Source organism: Pagrus pagrus (assembly GCF_965226575.1).
Source record: "Pagrus pagrus genome assembly, chromosome: 6".
Classification (NCBI taxonomy): domain Eukaryota; kingdom Metazoa; phylum Chordata; class Actinopteri; order Spariformes; family Sparidae; genus Pagrus; species Pagrus pagrus.
In genome coordinates this window covers 10672623-10697090 of record NC_140190.1, presented here as the reverse complement: position 1 = coordinate 10697090, position 24468 = coordinate 10672623, and the positions used below count along the sequence as shown (strand labels likewise).

The 24468-nt window shown below is 40.0% G+C and overlaps 1 protein-coding gene across 2 annotated transcripts in view; it reads left to right on the top strand.

Annotated features, from left to right (window-relative positions):
• Positions 1-3466: 3466 nt before the first annotated feature.
• Positions 3467-24468, top strand: part of sbno2b (strawberry notch homolog 2b) — a 59475-nt gene continuing 38473 nt past the window's right edge. Inside the window, exons 1-3 of one of the 2 annotated variants that reach the window (XM_084354552.1) lie at positions 3467-3678; positions 15786-16012; positions 16973-17061. In XM_084354552.1, coding sequence (XP_084210678.1) covers positions 15905-16012; positions 16973-17061 — 197 coding nt within the window. In that variant the 5' untranslated portion in view covers positions 3467-3678; positions 15786-15904. The remainder of the gene's footprint in view (positions 3679-15785; positions 16013-16972; positions 17062-24468) is intronic. The other variant, XM_084354551.1, reaches the window with a different exon arrangement.

Sequence of the window (24468 nt, the reverse complement as noted above, 5' to 3'; positions counted from 1 at the left end):
TGAACAAACATTGAACAGATGTTAAAGTATTATATTATCTTTATATATACTTTGTATTAGTTGCTTTTTTTTGTCAAGCACCAAAAGTGAATTGAAAACTGTTTTTGTAAGCTTTTTTTTATTTCTGTCTCCCTCTAATTATTTATTACTAACATGAAAACTTACTTAGCAAAATGTATGGACCCTTGCTGGCCTAAAGCAGAGAAGTCGACTCGCGTTATTGTGACTTGGACTGGAGTCGAATCGAGTCACTATTTTGATGACTACAACTTGACTTGACAGAAAATGAATGGCTTGAGACTCGATTTTGAATTTAAGGACTTGCGACCTGACTTGACCTGAGACATGATGACTGGAATGACTCGTCTGTGTTCAAATTGTTAGTCCGGCTGTCAGTATTGACAATTTAACTGACTGTTTAAAAAGAGAGAAAGTTATTAAGAAATAAATAAGATTTTGTGACGTTATTTGTTTTTGGTTTGGTTACATTTATTTAACTGAATATCAATAATTCAATTCAATTCAATTCGTTGTCATGATGTGATAACAGGTTAGATATATTGCCCAACAAAGACCAGACACTGCAGGTAAGACTGTGGCATCCTTGGTGCAAAAAGTGCCTCAACTTGGGACTCGACTTGACTTGACAGAACCTGCTACTTGATTTGACTTGTCATGCCCAAGGGATAATGACTAAGGACTCGCTTGACACTTGGACCAAATGACTTGGGTCACATTTCTGGCCTAAAGTATGAAAATATCTATCTAGCATCTATCAAAACACATTTCAATTGGTCCGAAAAGCTCAGCAAATGCAGGTGAGTTAGAAATCCAATGATTTAAAGACTTAACAGACTTTTAACACTTTTTTGCTGCCTCTCCAAGGGAAGTCTCTGACATGCCTTTTAGCCTGTCCTCTGAACTGACAGTGCATGTACTGGACTATTTACAGCACTCGCTTGCTTAAGAGTCACAGCGGACAGCGGCTGAATAGGCAAAAAGACGACTTGTAACATCCCTGCAGTTCTGTCAGGAACACAACTACTGCACATGAATCAAGACACTAGAAGGAAGTGGGAATCAGTTCTGTGGTGCTTTCTCAATCGTGTTCAAAATTGCTCAATGGAGACAAATCCCCATTGAAAAGGCTGTGCTTCGTGTATTTTTGCTCAGCCCCTGGAATTACAGCATACTACTTATATTGTTCAATTTCTTTGCTCATACAGCCGTGACTTCCAGATCCAGGTCACTCTAAACCGAGTGTTTGCCGTATGAGTCCAGCAGGGTGCGCCAAATTCAAACTAGAGGAGCAGACTCCTTACTAAGGAAAAAAGGTGCAGAATTACAGTTTTGAAATATAACATCTGATATACTTTTTATTTAAAATATTATCCATTGTGTTAGGACCTGGTACATCACAGGTACCTGCTTGTTATTGTGTGGAACAAGCTACTAAAGATCAATTTGAGCTGATATTGTCCTCATTGATGAGCTGACATGCATTATAAAGGTGTGACTAAAATGTGCCAGGATGCATTTATACTGTTTTTACATCCTGTATCATCACCCAGCACCTTGCAGACAGACGACAATACAACATTATCAGACTGGGAAGACAGAGCACAACCCTGCCAGTATCTCTCACAAACAGTACCTTGAATTTGAGCACAAATACACACACATATATCGACGCCGTACACACATACACACACACCGCCCCTTGGCTTCCCACCACCCTCCTTTGTTGGGAAAAGGGGGGACTGTTATACCAGGAAAGCAGTGGCAGTGTGCGTTTGCTGGAAACAACTGGAGCTCTTCCAGCTCCGTCGTTCAATAACGTGAAATGGACAGATGGATGCCAAAATGAGACAACGACCCGCAGGAGAGGATGAGCATGTACTCCATTTAGTATGGAAAATGAAATACTCTTTGATGCAATAACTGTCTGCAGAGAAGTGAAGTAGTCCAGGTGTATGAAAGAAATAACATGTAATAAACGTATTCGGTTTCAGCTGCACAGAGAATCACACACTCTAAAACTGCTTTTATTAGATTTCTTTATTTTCTGCAGATGTGCAGCTTTTCCTTCTCCGTCATCTCTGATTTTACCCAGTGAGAACTTTTCTACATGAATTGTTCATTAGCCTTATTGGTTATTATCATGGTTATCAGTGTGGGTGGTAATAGTAGTAGTAGAAGTAGTAGTAGTAGTAGTAGCAGCAGCAGCAGTGGTATTAAAAGTATTTAGGCTAAATTTAGGCTTGTGGCCTTTTACAGTGAAAGAGAAAACAATGACAAAACCTTGCAAGTCCAACAATGAATACTGAAATAAATTATATACTAATTTATTGAAGGTGCGCTATGTCATTTTTAGGTTGAAATTTGAATCAGAAAAGACAGATCTTCATTGACTGATTTTTTTTTAAAATTTCTAAACAAACTCTCTTGACTGAATAAACTGAATAAACAAACTCTCTTGACTGAATAAACTGAATAAACAAACTGACCTTAAAGGACAACACAGTTTCATACTGTTTTGCTTTGTTTATATTCGGCGGACCCTGCCAACTTTCTAGCTTCAAACAGTGTTCTGGTGACCTTATTTTCCTCGGAGAACAGCATGTTTAATCGGTCATGGAAAAATTAGTATTTCTGAGTTTGTATAATTACTTCATTCATATTGTAAATATTAAAATCCTGAGTTTGATTCTCCAAAACCACATAGTGCCTCTTTAATGAAAATTAAGGTTTTAGTTATCCGTGAATCTGACGATAGGTTATTTTTGGAAAGTTGAATTATAATTACACCACATCTTCTGAACAAAACGTTTATCTTAAGCAATTTACAACTAAAAAAAAAATGTTATAAAGACTTTCAATGCCAATTTGCCAATTTGACTTGTGTGTTGCCGCCTTTGGTGCTCTATAAAGAAGTAGTACTAATATATATATTAGATTAGAAGAAATTAAAAGAAACATTTATTTATAGACCTCCTTCCTTGAGCAACGTGTTTTTGTATTACAGGCTGTATTTGCCTATTTTGATTTGTAAATAGAGTTAAATCAATATTTTTGTCTTTTTTTGATAAAAATGTCAAATAGTAAATCTAAACTTTTCAAGGCGAATAACATTACATCTAATAAAGTGTTAAGAGTTAAATCAACATGTTTGTCTTTTTGGATATAAAATGTCATCTTATAAAAATGTCAAATAGTAAATCTAAACTTTTCCAGGCAGATTACAATACATCTGACCAAGTGTTTTTTCTAAGCATATTGTTATTGTCTGGTTATTAATATGTCATGTTGACATTAATGCCAGTAACTCAGCTGTAAAGTGTTGATTTCGTGTCTCATCTGCCATCATCATCGTCATCATCATGTATCTATTCTAACCTGCAGCGCTGGTTCAGGTGGGCCACGCATCACTGTGACGGTCTATTTATGGCCGGGCTGTTTTCTGCTCGCGATCACCAAGCGGCAGTGCGTGTGACGACAGCGGCGGAAATATTTTTTCGCTATTCAAAATGGCACCGTCTCAATCAGGAAGTGGAGAAAACAACTAGAAGAAGAATAAGTTGGATAAAATTCCTCATATCTGTTACTTTGACGCGAGTCTTCGTTCAAAAGCAGCCTGTTTGCGCGGGGTTTGGATTGAGAATAAGAAACACGTTCACGGTAAGTGTATTTCGAGGATATTGTGAAAAGGCTAGCGACACATCGGCAGTTGCCTTATAACAAGATGCGTTCAGGGCAGCCTCTCCTAGGCGCGCACGTTTTTAACGACGGGCTACGCCGGTTCTTAAGCGCCTGCCTTGAGTTAAACGTTATCATAGGAGACGTTATCGGTAAACACTAAATGAGTTGAGGCCGAGGGATGTGTTATGTTAGCTGTAGCAAACAAAAACAGACGTGGTGTTATTGGTATCCGCATTACTACGCCACCGTCAAGTAAGGCTAGCAGCTAACAAAGCTAGCTAGTTACTTAGTAATAAGCTATTCCTTTGATATCAGCTAACCAGCAAGTAATGTGGCCCATCAAACATTTCCATGCTAACGTTACCCGTGAAAGAGTAACATGCCTCTTTGTGTGCTTTCCAAACAAATAAAACTTTTGGTCATAGAGTCAGAAAATGATCGAAGATTCTCTTCAACAAACTACACAGCTACTTTATTCCGTCAACATACGCAGGCAATGTACAAATCGAACATACCCAAAGTGAGAAAACGTCCAGGGGCTATGCTAACCGAGCTAGCACAATTAGCTATGCGAAGTATACCTTGTTTTAACGATCTTAAGTGAGATCTTGCTATATTTTGCCGGTCGTGATTGCTGACCGAGACACTGGAGTGGATAAATCAGAAATGCTTTGGGGCCAACGTCGGCTTTCTTGCTAGCGCTTGTTAAATGTAAATCGTCTGTCGTCCGGCAAGCTAACAGTAGTGGCAGTAACAGTGTAATAGCTTTGGCTGCCTTCCTTTGTGCTTAGCGGTGACCACTGTGCCTCCGTACCTTACCTTTCTTCGAAGAAAACCTCATTTCGGCGTACTACTTAATTGAATATATGAAGACGTTACACAAACTTCACGACTGAACACATATATGCTATTTATTTTAATGCATTAACATGATTACGCGATAAAGTGATAGCTAAAACTGAAAGCGAATGATATCTTTCAGTATGATCTCAGGTCACTGCGAGTTAAGTTGGGAATAAATAATGTTTTCATCGAAGCTTTTCGGAGATGTAGCCCAAGTTTGTGCCTGTCATCTATTATGGTTACATTCCTAAATGAGATGGGAAAGGGTAATTACAATGTAGTAGCTGTAGTCATTCTTAGTAATTATAAACTTTGACCGGGTATGGTGTACATTTGGTGAGCATTATATGTAATACGTGTATGTATCCCCAAATAATTTACTTTAATTTTACAGGGTTGGAGCTGTGTGTGAATTAAATGCGTACACAAAGATTAGTGGTCCAACTATGTAATAGTGAACCCTGCACTATGCCACTGTACCACTATGATGTGACCATCATTAAATATGTGGTAAGAGTAAACATGTGACTGCCGTTACTTGACACCAGTCACAGTTTCTATATTTTAAGATAAAAATAATTATATGACCTAGAATGATTGTTTAATATGTGACAGAAACCAAACCTACTGGGATGTTTGGGGTGACTCAGAAAACAGGAGGAGGGATCAGGAGGAAATGAAAATAGCTCTCATGAAGCTGTCCCCTCTAGTTCTTTTTCTTTCCTGCAATTTTCGCTCTTTAGTTTCCAGTGTGTCCGATGCCTGCAGCCAAAGCTAGTCAGGCCTCACACGCAAGCCTTGACATAGTAGGTTGCTATGGTGGCTGGCTATTTTTCTAATTATGTCATCCACTCCTTGTTGATGGGTGCTGTTTGGTAGCTGTAAAGTGAATAACATGCACAGTACCGGTGCCGTTAACCCCAGTGACATGGTCAATGGCCTTGGTTTCATCTGCTGTCAAATCCCTTCTTTCAGCCAGCTTCCTTCTGTCTCTCCCAATACAGGCTTTATTACCCACAGTCTGGCTGTTAAATTATCTGTTTGTCAATTAGAAAAACAGGCCAAAAACCACAATTCACTGCTTCTTTACTTGGTTGTTAGCTTCATGTTTGGGCTGCACAGCTCCCCCTTTTCTCATTTCCCACTGTGTCAGACAATTGATGCATGTCTGCCCTGCAGGGACTCTGAGGGCCACAACACACCAGATCTGTTGATACTGTGCTTAGAGCCTACAGGAACTGTAAAGATGATACACAGAGGAGATGGGGGTGTGTCCAAAAAGCAGGATTAGCAAGTTGGTCAGATATGTTTGAAAAGTGGAAAGACATGTCCTCCGAAATGTCCATTCTCATAATATCATTTTGAGGTTTTGTGAATGCATTCAGATAATTATCACCCCCCCAAAAAAGGCATACTTTGTCTTTTTGGGTATTAGTTTTTGAATTGGTCACTGGTGGAGTGAACGCAAACAGCATTTAGTGATCAACATCTCAACTGTGGCTCATGCCCTCTGCTCTCTTTGCTAGCCCTTTTTTTCTCCCCTCCCCAATTGGTGCCAGTGATAAATCTCATTTATGGCCCATGGGCTGATTAGAGTGAGAGTGAAAAATGTGGAGTGGAGGAGGGGAACCCGGGCTAGGTAATATGTTTGATTCAGTTCCTGCTTTCCCGGACTCTGGACTTCATTAGATAATAGTTCATGTTTTAAACATAACGTGGATGTTTGGTCAGAAGAGAGTGAAAGAACAAGTGACAGTTGTGTTGGGGGCATTTGGCCATATTGTTCACATTCTACACTGTTACTAGAAACAAACAGGTCATTTACAATGGGCTGTCTGAGTATCCCATGTCCCAACTAGTATCCAGACCTGGAGGCTATGTGGATCTTTCCCAAGCCACATAAGAGCTCTGTAGGAGATGACTGAAATGCAGGAGAGCATGGTACACTCTGGAATTCCTCACAGCTTTGCCTTATGGTTTTCTGTGGAAAAAGTGTGTCAACATCCTTCTTAGAAAAGCAAACAGTGATTTCAAAATGGGACTCATCCAGGAAGGAAATAGCAGAGAAGTATACTGTCCACATTGATGGATGGCTGAATACCGTGTTTGCCTTTGTTTCAGTTATCAGCTTGACTTTACATATTACCAGCCACAGAAATAGGGAAGGGAAGAACAAACAGTTATTTGTTATATGTAGTTGAGTCATCATACTGTATATTCCACATTATACACATAGACACTCGTGGTCAACTTATGTAGCCTAAGACAGGGCTGCACTGTCTGCATGATATTCCTATAGCAGACTTGATGACCTCCCTGATCAGATGATGGGTTGCTGATATAAATCAGTGGAAATCAGAATCAGAATTCCTTTATTTAAATGGGACCCTTCTCCCCTGATGTTTGGCCTGCGTTGAATATACATGTATTTGTGATATTTGTACATACTTTTTAATGTTTAGTTAAAAAAGGGACAATGCACATTAATTAACATGAGCACCAGAGTCTATCATGTAAATGTGCTAGACTTAGCCATACAGGCTAATTTTCAACCGCTGTCCCTGGCAGGTTGATGCCATTAAAAATCAAACACATAAGCACAAACAAGTAAAATAATCACCACTATTCCAGACCATGAAAGCGGTCATATGAAAACATAACACATACGAGAACAATTTTTCACGTAGCATATCGGTACAGATAAAAGCCATAAGCATATAAGCACAGACAAAACAGCATAAGTGCAGACAAAAACGTGGACACAGGACATTAGTAAGGACAAAGACATAATCAGTATTAGATTGTATATATTAAAGGATACATTTTGATTAGGGCTACACAATTTGGCAAAATAATCATATTGCCATTATTTTTGAAAAAATAATGCGATTAGATTCATGATTACTGGGACTGATCAATTTTCCAAACAGACGCATACACTGACAGCTGTGGATGGGAAGTAGTTCTGCTTATACTGCTTTTTGGAGTCCAATGGAGGACACATTCCACACATGCACATTCCTTAACTTCTTGTAACATATTGGCAGTATGTAGCTATTGTACTTATTCTTGGCATGTGGATGTCACAGAGCCTTGTGTGCATCCTCTGTTCACTAAATTTATATCACATGAACTCTCGAGGCCGCTTGCACACTCGCTTATGATAAGTATCATATCTGTTTAAGGCCTATGGTGTGGTGAATTGTAAAAAAAAAAAAAATCATTCTTGTTTTCTAAACGACAGCCTATGAATTGATCCACAGGATATTTACTTTAAATGTGTAAAAATCTTGTTTGTCACAAAAAATCAGTCTGCCTGTATTAGTCAGCCGCAGCTTGTCCCAGTCAGTTCAGTGTCATTTGATCTGATTCTCCTCTCTTAAATATATTTGTACTATTGGCAGCTGGGTTTATCTACCCATCTCAACTCACCCGTGTCCTTAAAGAATGGTTCAATTAATTTCAATATCATTGTCAAATTGGATTCATTTTCTTTTCTTCCTTTTTTACTCAAGTTATCAAGCAGATCCTGAAATTTCGCCTGGCACTTATCCTGTCATCTAGTGGGCACTGTGTTGTTTGTAAAGTTCTTTTACTGATTTTCTTTATTTAGGCTACACTTATTGGGCTTTCAACCCCTTTTGTTTTGTCTTGCATTTAACCACTTTTGCATAATTTTTCAAGAATGAATCGTGCCCGTCTGACTAATTTTCTGCATGGTTTACTGGCTTGCAGTGGTGTTATTGTTCAAGAGTACGATGGCAGCCTCAGTCAATACCAGACAGATGAACTGAACTGAAGTTAGCACAGCAAAGTGGCACAGACAGACGGACAGGGCTCCCTGACGCTGTGCATGTGTTGCAATATTCTCACGCTTGCCAGAAAAAGTGAGGTCAATCTGAGTGGAGCAGAGTACTGTCTGGATTTGATCAGTGGTAGGGCAGAGTTCAGAAAACTGAAACACTTATATTATCAACCTCTCTTACAGAATTTCATCCTTCTCGTGTTTTTTCAGCACAGGAAAGAACATTCTGATTATTTGGTTATTTAGATTTCTAAGAAGTAGGTTTGCTCTTTGTAAGATCACAACCACCCTGAATTGTGCATGTTCCAGACCTTTCTTGTGTCATGCCCTCCAGGTCAACAGTCGAGATTTTACCTCACTGTGCTATGCTGTCTGCTTGTGAAATGTGCATCTGATAGCTTTAGCCTCGTGTTATGACTGACTCTCTGAATAACCATGACTGAGAGGGGTGGGTAGTTGCAGGAGATTTAGAGACAGGGACCCAGCTGCCTCCAATCAGCAGCAGGATCCTTCTGAGGGTCAGACTGGGTGAGAGGCAACATCCAGCGCCACCGGCTTGCTCTCCCAGGAGGGAGTGAGAAGGAGAATGAACATAAGGAAAATGGGGACATGGCGACATACTGTATAGTTTGCTTGCATATGGCAAGAGAGGGATTGTGATGGTTAAAGGAAAACAGCAGGCTATCACTATAAAGAAGAAAGAGGCTTTGTGATGGAAATGGAGTAATAGAAAATATCAGTGACAGAACATGGAGTCAGTGATGGAGAGAGTATTGAGTAAGAGGGTGAGAGACATGATGGAGGAGATGTTTTGAGAATGAGTTTAGGGTGGAAGAAAAAAGTTGATTCTTAGTTACATGGCAAAAATCATGTCTAGATGCACAAAAGTTAGTAATCAGAAATTTAAAACCCAATTCTCCACATCACGATTGCCAGTCACCATTTGTGAGAACAGACTGAACCAATCGGATAGTGAAACATAACAGACGTTAATGATTCTCAAGTTTTCGTTCCAGGCTAGGCTACTTCTAGTAGAGTAGAGTTCTGGTGAGGATAGTTGAACATGTGCAGAAATTCATTTATATATCTTTTACCTTGAAATCGGTATATTGCTGCAACCCTAACGTAGAGATTCCCACCGCTAATATAAGTATTCTATAGTTAAACAACTGTTAGCCTACTAACAGTGGGAAGCATCTGATGCAAAGAGATAAAGCTTAAAGAGGGAATGGAGGAACACTCTTATTTTTGGGCTCATGGTTATACATTTAATGCATATTTTGTCAGTTTTCTATTCATTATTTCTGACTAATTATAAGTAATTTGAAATATTATATACATTTTTACAAGACTCTGCCAAAAGTTTTTTATGTTGGTACTTTTGTTGCTTTCTTTGACCGAACAGTAGCATTTCCAAACAGCAGCGAACATTGTTTTGTGAATATGACACAAATTAAAATTGCGCAATTAGTGTACCTAGCAGTTTTAATGTTTTTTTGTCCAGCCTTCTCAGATATACAAATTATCATGAGTTAAAATAAGCTTTTCTCACCACCTAACTAGTTGAACCAGAGCCATAAAGGTTTGAGAGCTACACACAACTAGCATGTGTCTCGTCTGAGGAAAATAGATGACAGAGGAAAACGGGGCAAAGAGGCAGCTAAGTGGATCATTCCCTCTCTGATCTAGTGAGTCTTTGATCTATTTCTGGTGGGTGCTGGTGGTGGCGGTGGAAGTAGAGGGATTTGCTCCTAAATGAGTGTCATCAAGCCACTGCAAACCATTGTTTATGATGCTTTTCTACTTGTCTGCTCTTTGCACCACTCTGCTGTGAACTTCATTGTCAGACTTCACCTTTCTTTCCTCTTTGCTCCCCGGGCCTCTCCCCATCTCTTTCTTTATTTACCACAACAAAGGCATCCTCTGAGCCACGAGAGCTCGATTAAGATCCCCCTTTATGGATAAATCACTTTAATGTCTCATTCAGCTGGTGTTTGTGGGCACAAAGATATTCATCATCATGGCAAAATGGTGCTGAATAGCCACTCGGAGCTGGTTGATGAGAATCTAATTAAGATAAATCGTTATCCCTTTGTAAGTAGCTAAATCTTTGAACCTGCGTTTCGGTCAGACTGAATCATTCAAACAGCCCCTGGTTTGTTTAGTGTGCTCCCGTGTCCTGTCCCAGTCCAGAGAGCCTCTTTGATAAATATTTGAAGGGACGAAATGCAATAACAACAGGCTCTTAAAACCCAATTTGTTTCCATTTCCCGGCTTTTGATAAGACACCAGATTTGGTTACACAGTCATTCGATCATTGTCCTACCCGCTCACCGGGCTGTTCGCAGCCCCTTTATGGCAGTGTCTGTAATACTGAATGGAAATTCTGTTTGGGGGCAGAGGAACAGGAACGGATTGGTGGCTAATGTCTTTGTCCTTCTATTTATGTATTTAAGGCTATGCGGCATGCACATGCATCTGTGTGTGTGTGTGTGTGTGTGTGTGTGTGTGTGTGTGTGTGTGTGTGTGTGTATGTGTGTGTTCATGTGCACAAGTAAAGGCCTTTTGTGTTGAAAAAGGTGCCAATTAATAATGTAGGCAGTTTTGAATGACGAAGCCCAGTGTTTCCCTGGGAAGTAACTTGTTCCTTTTATGAATATTTCATCACTGTAGCTAATGAATCCAGCCAGTCTCTGCAATCATAACCAACTAACTGCCCCCTTGCTGCTCTGGTGGAGGGCAGCTGGGCACTGATCATTTATAACCTGATTACCGGTGATGCTGATGGACTCAGATTGGTGATGAGTAAGTGTTGTGCTTTGGATTGAATGATTGTCGTCAGCCGGCTTGTTAGCGGTGAAGACAAATGCAGACTACATTGCGAGAGTGACTGATGCCAACAGAGGGCTGTCACATGAGAAACTTCTCTATACTATGCATGCACCCTTACTGTACACGTGTGTATACTGAAGTGCAGCTCTGTTACTATGAGCTCTTGGCCTTTACAGACTTATCATGAAGTCAGACTCAACTGAGTGCAAACTGTCATGCAGGCAGTTCAAACAGCCGCATTTGCTACAATAGAATTAAGAAATGGTGCTAAAATTCATACATTGTAGTTGCCTTGCATGCCACATTGAGCTGATTTTGAGATTGTGGTTAATGAAGATGAAGCCATGCGCTGTGTTGAAGGATTTTCTCAGTACCTTAAGAAGGATTTAGAAATGCGATGAGATGAGTGTGACTGGAAGTGAAGGCGTGCATGTGAGAGGTGATGAGGTTCAACGAGTAAACCCCCTATTGTTCTGCGATACCACAAAACCGAAAACACTTGCCCTCTACTCTGATATCAGGGTGAAAAATTAACTTTTTTCTTCCAGCAGTCAAATGGTTAATGAATATTGAAGTTGTACCAGCCACTCAGTAGATTACTATTGTTTTTTGGCTGGGAAATAAATAAAATCTACCAATTTTGGGCCCTGGATACTGTGTGCAGGAAGGAAACGTGGGGACTTATTGTGGGGACAGAAAAGAAAGTAGGACTATGACCATGCTCCCGTTCTGACAAACAAACAAAAATTAATTTTCCCCCGCTCATATATTTCCTTTTAGCATGCATGTGTTTTATGACTTTATCACCGAAATGCCCACAAGAGTTAATTAACTCCTGTACATGTCATGATATATAGCCTTAATCTATTACATGCACACATACACACAAATAATTCAGTTGTATGTGGAAATATGATTGTATATCAACACTCCACATGTGAGAGTGCATTTGTGAGTGTGATGGCACACGCGCCAGGCAGGGTGGTTGTTCTCCTCGTGAGCGTTAATCGTGACTTAGCAGCTTAAGGAAGTCACACTTGCCTGGATGATCCCCATGTGCTCTGGCCACTGATACTTACAAAGGGCACCGGCACACAATCAGACAGTTCTTCCTGCCACAGACTGCTTTTAGATCCCACCTGACGTATTTGCAAGCAAATGTTGGCTGCTGTAACTTAGTACACACATAGTTAACACACATCTTGTGCTTTTGAAGTGACAGAGGCATGCTGCCTCTGTCTGGCTGACAGACAGGCACAGTGACTCATGCAGCAAAATGGAACCAACTGGTCTAAAATGCGGTCACGTCACTGGATATACTGTATCCATAACGTGACTAAATCTCCATGTTTGCAGTCCTTCTGCACAGACTAATCAGTTTGTGTATTTCGGCTTGTTCAGCATTTGGTATATGCAACACTTGTTTGAATTTTGAAAGGTTTTACAAGCACAGCCAATGAAATGGCCTAATCTCTCTTGCCGTGAGCTCTTGCACCAGGCCACCCACCGAGAAAGAGATGGAGGGAGACGCACATGGGAGGGGGCTGTAAAAAAAGCAGTAACCTTTGAAGTAATTAACAGATTTAACAGATTGCACAGCAAACCAGTCTCTTTCTTTCTTTCTTTCTTTCTGTCCTTCTTTTTTCTTTCTCTGGTATTTTATAATTGCCCTACCGTCTCCAGTATATAGGAAATGCACATTTAGTTTCTTAGTATTAGTACAGACTATAAATCCAGGTATTGACAATGTAAACACGTCTTTAAATAACCAAGCAGGGTTATAAAAATGACTTATGTGTGTGCTGCTCTATGATGAATGAAGTCCTTGTGTCCCGTGTGCTGCTGTAGGCGTGTTTTGTTCTTTATTTTGTTTTCTTTCCCCCATATCTCCAACCCTCTTCTCCCTACTGATAGCTTTTCTTACTCACCTCCCTCTTCCTTCCCACAGTGGTTAGGAGTAGCAGGGGGTTTTGTTGTTTTCCGGTAATGAGAGGCCTTACAGGAAGGAGATATCTGGGACCACTCTTACAATGATCAGTATCGATTATCCTCAGAGGCTGGCCAGAGGGGTGGGGGTTAGAGAACAGGGGACAGCAAAAGACAGACATTTCTCTGTTGCTAAGAGACAGTGACAAGCGCTGTATGGGTAGTAGGGGGAGCGGGGGATAGGGCAGTATGGTAATACATTGGGGAGGATTTTCTTGTTAAGCAATGAGTGCAGTGCTGGTAGGCTGAAGAGGGTGATGGGAGAACATGCCTGCTAAGGCTAATCATGAGAGCTGAGAGTATTTTCAGCTGTTCAGATTTTCTGGCTGAGGAATGTACTTTTATAGCTGATATACACCAATATATTGCTGATTTCAAGTTCCTCAAATAGCTCTTTAATACTGGAAATGTGTCTATGACAAACTACAAAATTATCCCTGGATGAAATCATTCAGAGACTTGAGTCTACAACTATAGTTTCATACACATCACTTCAGAACCACAGAATTCAATGGAATAACACTGAATTACACTCAATAAACTAAAAATTAGGTTTCAGTTTAGTTTCTCTGTCTTGCTCATCCATTACGTGCTTGCTTTCTCTTCCTCTCACTGTTTTTATAGCAGTTGGTTAGCCCATTGCCTAAATGTTGAACAGTGTTACATCCCAGATTTAAAGGAGGTATGAACCCAGGTCAGATACTGCATGATGACCCATTTAGATTGAATACAAATGTGCATTAGACCTGCGTGTTGGGCTGAAAGATGTGTAGGAAATATTCCAAGACCTTTGACCCAGATGAACTGGCAGGATGCATAAGAACGTTTGATGCGTCCAAGCTTTCTGCGTCCTTAGGGTGTTGCATTGAGCACAATTCTGCAACACCAAAAGAGGCCTCACAAGGCTCTCAGGACACACTCCCCAACTGCCCCAAGCTGCTTCGCTTTCCTGTCCCTGCCTTCATCTGGACCTCAGAGGCTGGAAGGTTTCAATACATATTCAGAAAATATCTAATATCCTTTGGCCAAGAAAGTTTGGCAGTTGGTTCTCTGCGGCTTCCCCACATTTGCTTCACCCTTATCCAGACAGTATCACATCAGCAGCCTGAAGATAAAATGGCCTCTCTTTGTGTGTATTGGCTATGCGAGTGGTGAATATGTTGGGTCAGGTCTCTGTCTCACACACACACACACACACTCAGACACACAAAGGCACTCTTATTTAGACCCTCATAAACTCTATTAGGATTTATTACCTCAGCTTTGTCCCCAGTGAACACGTCTGGCCTGTTCAAGATTGGGTGGCAAACTGGAAAGGAAGGTAACAGTTTGATTAGTTTGGGGCAAGGGAGTGTTGCTGACACTACACAGACTCGCATTGTGGAGTGCTGAGAGTTTGGAATAATTGAGCACCCAAACTAGTCAGATTTGTGGGATATTTGTTAAGCTTTCAGCCTGGAAGCAACATATAATTTATTTTTGCTCACATAATGCGTTTGGAATCAGTAGTTTACAATTTGTGTTCCCATATAACCCCAGAGAAGCAGATCTATTGTCTAAGTACACGTAAACTGGATATTGATAGTCAGCTAAATCTGACTTCATACACATTATTTCAGATTTGTCATAAAACCTGAGTGTAAAGCAGCAGAAGCACAAGCTGCCAGCCTTTTACTCAGACTTGTTTGGTGTCTGTGTGAAACCATATCAGAAGAAAGTAGGTCACTGTGGTCAGTTTCCTAGTTTTTGGGTAGCGTGTCTAATTTATTCAGACACATGAAAGAGGGAAATCTGCAATGTGGACGTCAAAAACAGGAGTACCCCGCTGGTGCAAAAATCATCATATTTGTAAACACTAGTGCAACCTGCTTTTACATAAATTTAAATTTCTATAATATAATTTATATATATGTGTGTATATGTGTGTGTGTATGAGAAGGAATAAGACAGATAGGAATGGGTAGCTTATTAGCATTGCAGGAAGCCTTCTGCCTGTGTTCAGACAGTCTGGTTGAGCCTGTCTTACCTGTCATTATATCAGACGTGTCCGGCTTGAGCTGTATAACACACACACACACCGGCCATTTAAATGTATCAATATTTAGTCTAGTTTTTCATTGTATAAAATAACACAAAGTAAATTGATCTGTGCCAACATGGAGCAAGTTGTACCAGTCAAAAACTGAGTATTATGTCAGATACCACTAAAACTTTATAATCAGTCGCTGTCTCTTCCAATAGACCTGCTCGCTCTGTTGTGGACCTCCTGCCTTGATTTTAATTGGTCCTCGCTGAACCTTCAGTGATGTCAGATGACAACCAGCTAATGAGGGCTGCCACTCAATAAATATGAACTGACACTACAGTTTGAATAAGATGTAAATTCAGTTTGCGTGGTGACAGAAGCAGCCTTGAAAGGAAGACGTATTATGATATCGACCGAACAAACAGTCAAAAATATGTTCTCATTTTATTTTATTCTTTATCTGTTTTATTTATATTCTGTATCCAAAATTTTTATGTGTTATTGATCACTGTTTTCTTTGAAAAGTTATTTGTAGCTCTTCTAATGTCTCTTTTCCTCGTCTCTCTATCCATCCACATCTGCCATCCTCCTCAGGTCATGGAGAGCTTTTGCCTTTGTTAGAAGTACTATCTCGGACACAGCCAGCACACAGGTGGTGGTCGGAGGGTGCGTAGCCTAAATCAGCTGGTGGTCATGTGTGACGCTGTGGTCTGATGCCCATCCTCCCCTCAGCACTGGCCATGGACGGGGAGAACTACCTGCATCCAGAAGGCCCTCAGCTGGACAGCAGCTTGTTCTCTGTGGCCTCCTCTAATATGGAGGTATGCTCTACAAGTGTATTTGCATTTTTTTAGACACCATATGCATATTCAGTTAATTTGCATGGGTTCTTGTGTTCGTGTCCATGTGCCTGTACTATGTATACAAATGCAATTAAATTTTTTTTAATGCTTTCTTTTTGTTAGCTCACTTTTTGAGAGGTCAAATAACATTTCTAAAGTACCACTTTAGTACTGCTACTAATATTGCCCCTTTGCTTTACACTTTCACTGCTATCGCACATCCTGCGTGTGGTATTAATTTCCAGAATTAGGAATAATTTGCAGTTCCTGTATAGATGAGTGCAATTATCAATGATTCACGTCACCCATATTTCCCCACACATCCCTCGTGTATCTAGGCATGGTATCTGGACTTTGGAAATTATGTTATGCATCGGCACTGTATTCAAAACATTTTGAAAAACACAGTTTTAGCTTTAGTTGGAAGTAATCTCTAAATAAATCTTCCCAGTTGTTTTTGATCACCGCTATAAAATTCCATTAAACTCACTGTGGGGGGTTATTCACAGAATTTCCAGAGAATTTCACAATAAACCTCAGCTCATAAAACTGAAACTATCTGCATGTCAAAATTCCACATGGGATAAGTAGCGAAAATATTTCTTGTTATTTGGCTAAACTGACCATTTAAGGGCGTATACAATCACATTGTACCATACATTCAACATATGTTCTGTTGTCTGCAGAAGTTGTGGCTTTGATCACATGCATAGTTTTTACTATTGTGCCTGACAAAATGCACTGGTGTCATGGCGGTAGTAGCATTATCTTTCACTATATTTTAAAACAAACAATTTAAAAACAATGAAGTTTGATACAAGTAACTGTTTTTTACTGACACATTAAACTGGCACATGCCCTACAGCACTTCAGATGTTCAGTGTTATATTTTTATGCTTACTTTGTAAAATGATGGATTTTCATTTTGTTTTGTTTTAGAGTTCAATATACGCCTCCTCTGGTTCTTGGGGACCCTTCTCTCAGCAGGCTGGATACAGCATACACTGCCCTATGCAATCTGGAAACCAGTAAGTCAATACAATACTGTGCATTATCATGATTTGAGAATGACGGCAAATCAGCTGAAAAAGTGAACTGACACTAGTTTTTACACGTTGGCTGAGATTGTTCCATAACAACATACTCTTTTCAGTACTCGCAGCAGGCAGTGGGTTTATGTTGCAACTGTTAACCGTTAAAATTGGGCTATATCTACCCACTAGAGTTTCACATATGAGCGAACAAAATGTCCTAGGACTCTCAATATGTAGGTGTTATGTGTGTGGCATTTGTTTTGAATGTGCAATAGAAATATTTTGCTAGCGTGTATATTGGAATAATCCATTATTGCCCAAGACAGCCACATTCACATGGCAAATGGACTCACTTCCTTTATTTTTTTTATCTTTGTTTCATTTATCCAGTTTATTTCCTTGGGAAAGTGCATGTTAATGCACATCACTGTAAATATGCCAGAATTAGCCAACTGGCTAGTTGTTATCTGTAGTCCCTGGCCAGGTGTAAAGTTGGCAACCTAAAATCAAGAATCAAGAAACAAGTTTTAAACAACAACCGTGATGTAAGGCATGTCAGTTACGGTAAAAGCAGGACAAAGACATGGGCAGCAATAATAGCAGAGGAAATTACAGTACAGTGCAGTTATTTTTAGGCCTATTTAATAAAACACATAGACTGTGCTTTAAAATGCATGATTAAAATCATAGGGAACATTCACTGTTATGTAAGACATTCACTGTTTTAATATTATACAAGACAGATGCCATAAATTCATAATTGTATATTCTGTGACAGAAAGGAAAACAGATAAAAACAATTAGGTTGATAGCTGCTTTATGGTCAGAAATGTGCAAATAGAAGTATAACTGTAGGGGTCAGTGCTGTTAGTGATGCTGTTTCACTGTTATATTTGTGTCCAGTGATGAATGTGATGCTCTGCAATAAAATAATGTGACTGCATCCTAATGCTGTGCTGACCCTAACGGTAAATGTTTCAGCCTTCTGATGAAAAATACATGACATTTAAAAAACAAGATACAGCACCTCGATTTACCATGGCCTGGATGACTGAGAACCTTCATCAACATGACATTTGAAAGTGTCACTTCTTATTCAAATCTTATATTAATTGATTATGAGTTATTAAATATCATTGGACCCTATCACCCAGGGTGATGTAATACAATCCGGCTAATACATCACTTTTAACCAGACACGACTCCACCACCTCCAGTCATTGGGGTTGGTCTCCTCTGTCAGACCTCCCTCATTTCCTGTCACAGGTGGCCTGTTGTCAGACTTACTGAAGGGGGTTAATCTCGACATCTTGCAACTCTGCTCTGTTTGTATGACCTCATCGCTAAATGAGAGGTGTTTGTCTCTTTCCTCCCCCAAAGGTAGGTGTGTGTGTGTGTGTGTGTGTGTGTGTGTGTGCGTGTGCGTGTGTGAGTGAGAAAGAGAGAATGCGTAATTCAAAGACTATGCAACATCTTGTGTACACCAGCCGTTTACCGTAAGTAGCATGTCAATAGAACAGAAGCAGCTGCAGTCCTTGTCAGTTTGCAAACTGCATCCGTTGAGCCACAGGATGGCTGTCACAGCCCAATACACTTTCAATGTAGTTGAAAAATGCAGCTAACATACGTTATCTCACATGGCTTTTGTCAAACATGGCTTGGATGCTGCTATGACTTTTGCCTGGCTTTGGTGAACAAGTGTTTTTGAAGGGAATGAAATTTAATTTAATGTTATTGACATTTAAATGGCATGTCAACGACTCCTAGGCTCCACCAAGGCTCCAAGGGTAAGAGAGAAAGCAAGAGACAGAAAGCACATGTCAGCACATGCAAGCAAGCGGCTGTAGTTCAGAAGATAGAGCGGGCCGTCTTGTGGCTCCCCCAGCTACATGTCAAAGTAACCTTGAGTTACTGAAGATACTGAACCCCAAATTGCTCCTGATGAGCAGTTTGCACCTTCCATGGCAGCCTCTGCCATCAGCGTATGAATGTGTGTGTGAATTGGTGAATGTGGCAAGTGTTCACTATAGAAATGCAAGTCCACCTACCAAAAGTGAGATTAAACTGATAAGTAGTGTGTGAGGTAGCAGATGTGCATTAACTGTTATGTTTTCTCAAATGAGTTGAGGGGTTTTTCTGTATGAAAGTGTATCTGTATTAGGGCTGGGTAGTATATACATGATATCATCTTTAAGTTGAATAATCTTGATAATGTGATGACACACAGCCGTAAGACAGTTGTAATACAGGTTTCTTTTCTTGCGTCAGAAAACCCTACCATGGCAACTATCAGTGTCTTTAAAGATTGTTAACTTTAGCTTTGAATTGTTTTCAACGCTGCAAACATACGTGGATTATATTTGAGATATGCTTGATTTTGCAGTATTTTGTAGTATCTGTTTTATGATTCACTGGATGAGGACTTAGATTTCATGCTCTTAGTGGCAGAACTTCTGAAATTACTTATAGTTAGTCATCACGAAACCTGTCTTACGAAACACACTCAGAAGGTATTTGCTCAAGTGATAGTGTTTTTTATTGTTATTCCTGTCTGTGTAGTGTTTCTTTGAAAGTTGGAGCATCAGATGACGTGAGAGCATGGTGTATGGTTTTCAGGTTTACTCAGAGTAACAGTTTCTAACATCAAGCTGGATTGACAAGACCCTCATGTCGCTCAATCTTACAGTATGCAAATATTGTGATCAAAGTCAGAATGTTTCTGTGGTTAATTGCAAGAATGGTGTGATTCATTGAGTATCTTATTGGGACTTCAATACTGTGTTGTAAAGGCGCTCATCTTGCAAGAACAATACCTTTTTGTTTTGAAAAAGTGTAAATTCATCATACTTATCTGTCAATACATCTTTTGTCCCAGAGTGACCTGGCAGAAGGACTCGAATTATGACGTCACCCTTTTGTAACATTTTTGCTACAGCTCTCAGTTTTTTGTCTCTGCTCTGAGTTTGACCACGTAAACAGGACAGAGGTCTTACAGCTTCAGTTTTTGCATCTCTTCATGGTCCTGTTTTCTTCACTCAGTCCAGTACTTTGGATATTCAGTTCAGGCTTTTTATTACAGGACACTGTATTCGCTTCTCTTTTCTTTCATGATCTACTGGCTACAGAGCAGGCGGCTGCTTAGTAAGATTGACTTGCATTGCACGGTCAGGATGTAATTGATTGAACTTGAAACCCCTTCGCTGTCGGCTCACATGGCCATTGAGAACCAGCAGAGGAGTGAATAGATCACATGGCACCACCAGTGAGGGAAAAATGTGAATGGGCCAGCGCCCTGATTGCACACATCAATGCACTGACTGACGTCCATCACTCACTTCAGCACAACAGAAACTGTTTCTATGTATAGTAATAAAACCTTCACTGATACTATGACTGTAGGGGCATAGACGTCAAAACAGCAACTCCTGTGCAACATAATGCAATCCAATGCACCTTTGCTGCAGAATATTTTCTTCTGAAGGGTATTTATTTAAAAAAAACTTTTTTGTTTAGGCTGGATCGAAGAGGTGTTGGTTCCTCTCTATGGGTATCATTTGGTGTATTGTTATTTTGGTGTTGCATGATAGGAGGCAGTTTCTCAATCTTGGAGTTCTCACATGGGGTCACTTTATATTTATGTATGGTTGTTAGAGACTTCAAGGATTGATATTGATATATGGGCTCTACTTTCATGTGAGGAGTTTGAGTGTTGTGTTTACAAACCAAAACTGACAAATGCTACTCATTCTGCCAGTAAAAAAAAAAAAAAAACAACTGCCGAGATTGATGATAACTGAAGCATGGAGGTTTCTGTGGTTATTTTGGTGCTGGTTCCCCAAATTTAACCAGCGGCTCTGCCCTTGCGCGATTGTGGTTTGATAGTGAGCGTCATCAGTTCGAGACTGCTAATGGAACAGATAACTGACGCCTTCAGCTGGAAAGAGAGTCACTACAGTAAATCAAAAGTCAACAGATGGGGGTCACATTCACTCATTTATCTTTATTTTGTCTCCCTGGCATTATCATCAAAATTAGAGTGAAAATGTAGCCTATTTGTTCTGCCTTATGAAGTAAGTGCAATGATAATGGCAAGTTGAATAAAACGCGAATGACGGATTATGGCACAAGACGCGGTTATAGGCCAGACAGCTGGTCCAATCAAGTACGCAAATGCAAATGACAATACCTGGCACAGCAGGCACAAACATGTGTCCCCAGTGAACATACTCAACGTGCGCTCTTACGTACAGGTGGAGGTAACAAAAGTCCTCAATGGCGCGATATCCAGCCAAGCATTTCAAGCGTTTCCATAGCTGCGGTAGTAAACAAACATTGTGTCTGTGGAGAAATGTGTTCTGCTGGGTCATAATTATGCCGATGCATATGGACACGTTCAGCTAGAGCTTCATCAGGTGATAAGTGTTGCAGCCTGTGGGTGCTCTGGCATGAAACGACGAGAAAAATCTGACCCCTTTTTGGGCTCACTTACGCTCAAAACAACCACAGCTTACCAGTTTGACGAAACTCTAGCTGAACATGTCCGTAATATGTATCGGCATATTTATGACACTTATGTCAACTGTTCTCTTCTTATTTTTTTCTTTCTTTCCACACATCAACTGTCAAAAGGTTGATGCACAGAAACATCCCAAACACAGCAAAATAAGAAAATGCAGACAGAGGCCAGGCCCTCTGCAGATACAGACACTGATCTAGTGGATCATAAGTTAAGTGTGTGAGAGTTTTTTTTTTTTTAAGGAAAATCCTACAAATTCTTCCTTTAAGCTTCACACAGTTCGTATTTGCTGTAGGGCCATAGAACTGAATAGCACTGCATTTGTAAGTCTGTGTGTATATGTAAATTAGAGCCTGACCCCATTATGTCGATTATGTTGTACATGATTTCTGCTTACAGGCCACACTGTACACATTACCCTGTATTGTAGTAAAAAGCCCCACACTGATTATTGTTGATGAACTACCTAAACTATGTTGGTGTTTCCTGTCATTTTCTAATTCAGCTTTAACAAACAATTTGAAGAAGGGAAAAAGGCCAACTGTTTTGAATCTTTTTAGCAAACAGCAATAACAGTTTGTGGTAGTGTCTGGTTATGTCTGTCCCACACAGTTGAGCCTGGGTGTTTGTTTATGGCAGAAAAATAAGAAACAGACCACTGATCTGCTTCTATTTTTATGTCCCGTTTTTTCTGATTGTACTACGAGCAAGTTATCAACAATGAAGGCTCAGTTTGTTTGCAGTATTTAAAGTTAACGTGGCTTTGTAAATTAGGACTGTATTATATTTCTTTATATTGAACATCGTTTCCTCTCTATAAATTACAATTCAAAGAGATTTGCTGCAAAGACATCACAGCTAGTTTGTTTCACAATTTTTTTATGGATGCAGTGAATTGAGGTGAGCTTTTTCATATCCAAACTCCAAAACATGGTATGACAGTGAATTCCCAAATTGCTCAAGCCCCCATAAATGGGCGAGGTTACGTCATAAGGGCTTCCGGTGTAAAAACCGTTGCCAAATCAAATATGTGGACCATGTGTTGTGGCGGGCCCTGACAGGGGCACCCATATTGGTTTGTTTCCCAGTGCTATCCATGACTCAAAGTTCACTTATTGCACACTGTTGATAGGAAGGAAGAGTTCTTCCAAGGAATCTTTGCCGTTGGTTACGGTTGTGTGTTATTGTTTACTGTGTAGTCTCAGGGCGTCCCTGATAAACATCTTTATCTTTCAGTGGAAGAACCATTATATTGTTGATTTTCATTCTGATGGGATTATGTTTCCTCACGGTGAATTTGGCATAGGGCTGCTTCTTGCTTGATTTTTTTTTTTTTTTTTTTTTAGAAATTACAATGCAGAAAATTATGCTTGGGTTAATTTATACTTATTAAAGGAATTTATGAATTTTTTACTCCTTAATATCGATCAGGTTCTAATTTATAATGTGTAAACATTTTAACTTGTTTGTTGCCCCTTTAGAAAAGTTTGGGGTTGTAGTTATGTTTTTTTTTTCAGCTCTACTGCAGCGGAGGTGTTAGTGTGTTTGAAAAGGATGTTGACGTGTTGCTAGATTAGTGTGCTTTGAAGCAAACCCAATCAGCATGACACTTTATGACTGAACCGTGTTGGAAACATACAGTACTTCAAACTACTAATTATGAAGTTGTCATAAAATAAGGCAAACTTTCTGTCAGGAAGGAAGTCATTAAAACTGTTATCAGTAAACTAGCCAGATGTCAGATAGCCAGGTATCTTTGTTGTGTCTAAAAATGACACTGTTGCATTGTTAAACAGTAGCATGATTCAAATGAGGATCTGTAAGCTGCTACAAGCTAGGTAGTATGGGATGGCTCCATGCAGACAAACAGTTAGTCAATCAGCTCCTTTGGCTGACAGCCCCTTACCAGCTTTGTGTTGCTGGAAAGCAGCTGATGGCGGGCCTGCCAAGACTTCTGCTGTAATAATATCACTGTCATATCACTGCTGGCTGAAGGGCTGGAAGGGGATTTCCAGTGTGGATGATTGTTAACAATCATAGTCTATCTTTTCTGAGAAATGAGCAGACTCTTTACCAGTATGACCTATTACCTATTTTTTTTTCTAATTTAGGTTCACCTCATCATGGTGACATTAGTTAATTTGCTTTTTTTTTCCAGTGTGCAGGTTCAATGTTCATGTCACTTTTTACAAAACAGAGCCATTGCATATATACAAATGTTTTTGATTTTTATTTTCTCAGTATTAACTCAATAAAATGTTGGTTAAATTGCAGTCTCGTGATCTCAGTATATGGTTTTTAAAAGATGACTTTGAAAACAAACACTTTTCAAAAATATAACATTTGAATTTAGACATGTTTTTATATGTTGAAAATGTGTTGTTTGGAAAATTCAACAAAACACCCCACAGGAACCATGTTCTCACAGACCGGCTTCTATACACCGGCTAATGGCTGCCCTTTCATCCTTGTGTTTTGAACTTGAATCAATCAGTCCCACTGATCTCTGGCCCGTGGTTGAGGACACCAAGCCAAATCCTGTGAATAGCTTTGGCCGAGCTCAATCCCCCTGAGCCCGAGCCCTGGCACATGATTGGATGAGAGGAATATGGGGCGGTACAGTTCCAGTTCTGCATTACCAAAGGTTTCGTTTTGCTTTCGTTTCCAGTGCCAGTCCATTACTATCAGCAAAGTTAGCTGTTGCGTTATGATGACTTTTACTCAGCAAGAAAGTGAAAATAGCTCAGTGGGCTCAGAGAACAAGGTCAGTGGGCCTGTGTCTAGTGTTAACTTTGGGATCAAGGAGAATGGTTGGTTTTAGTGAAAGGCAGATTTTGGATCTTCAGAGCGGGTAGGACTTGTTCTTGTTGACTGTCTCTGGATGA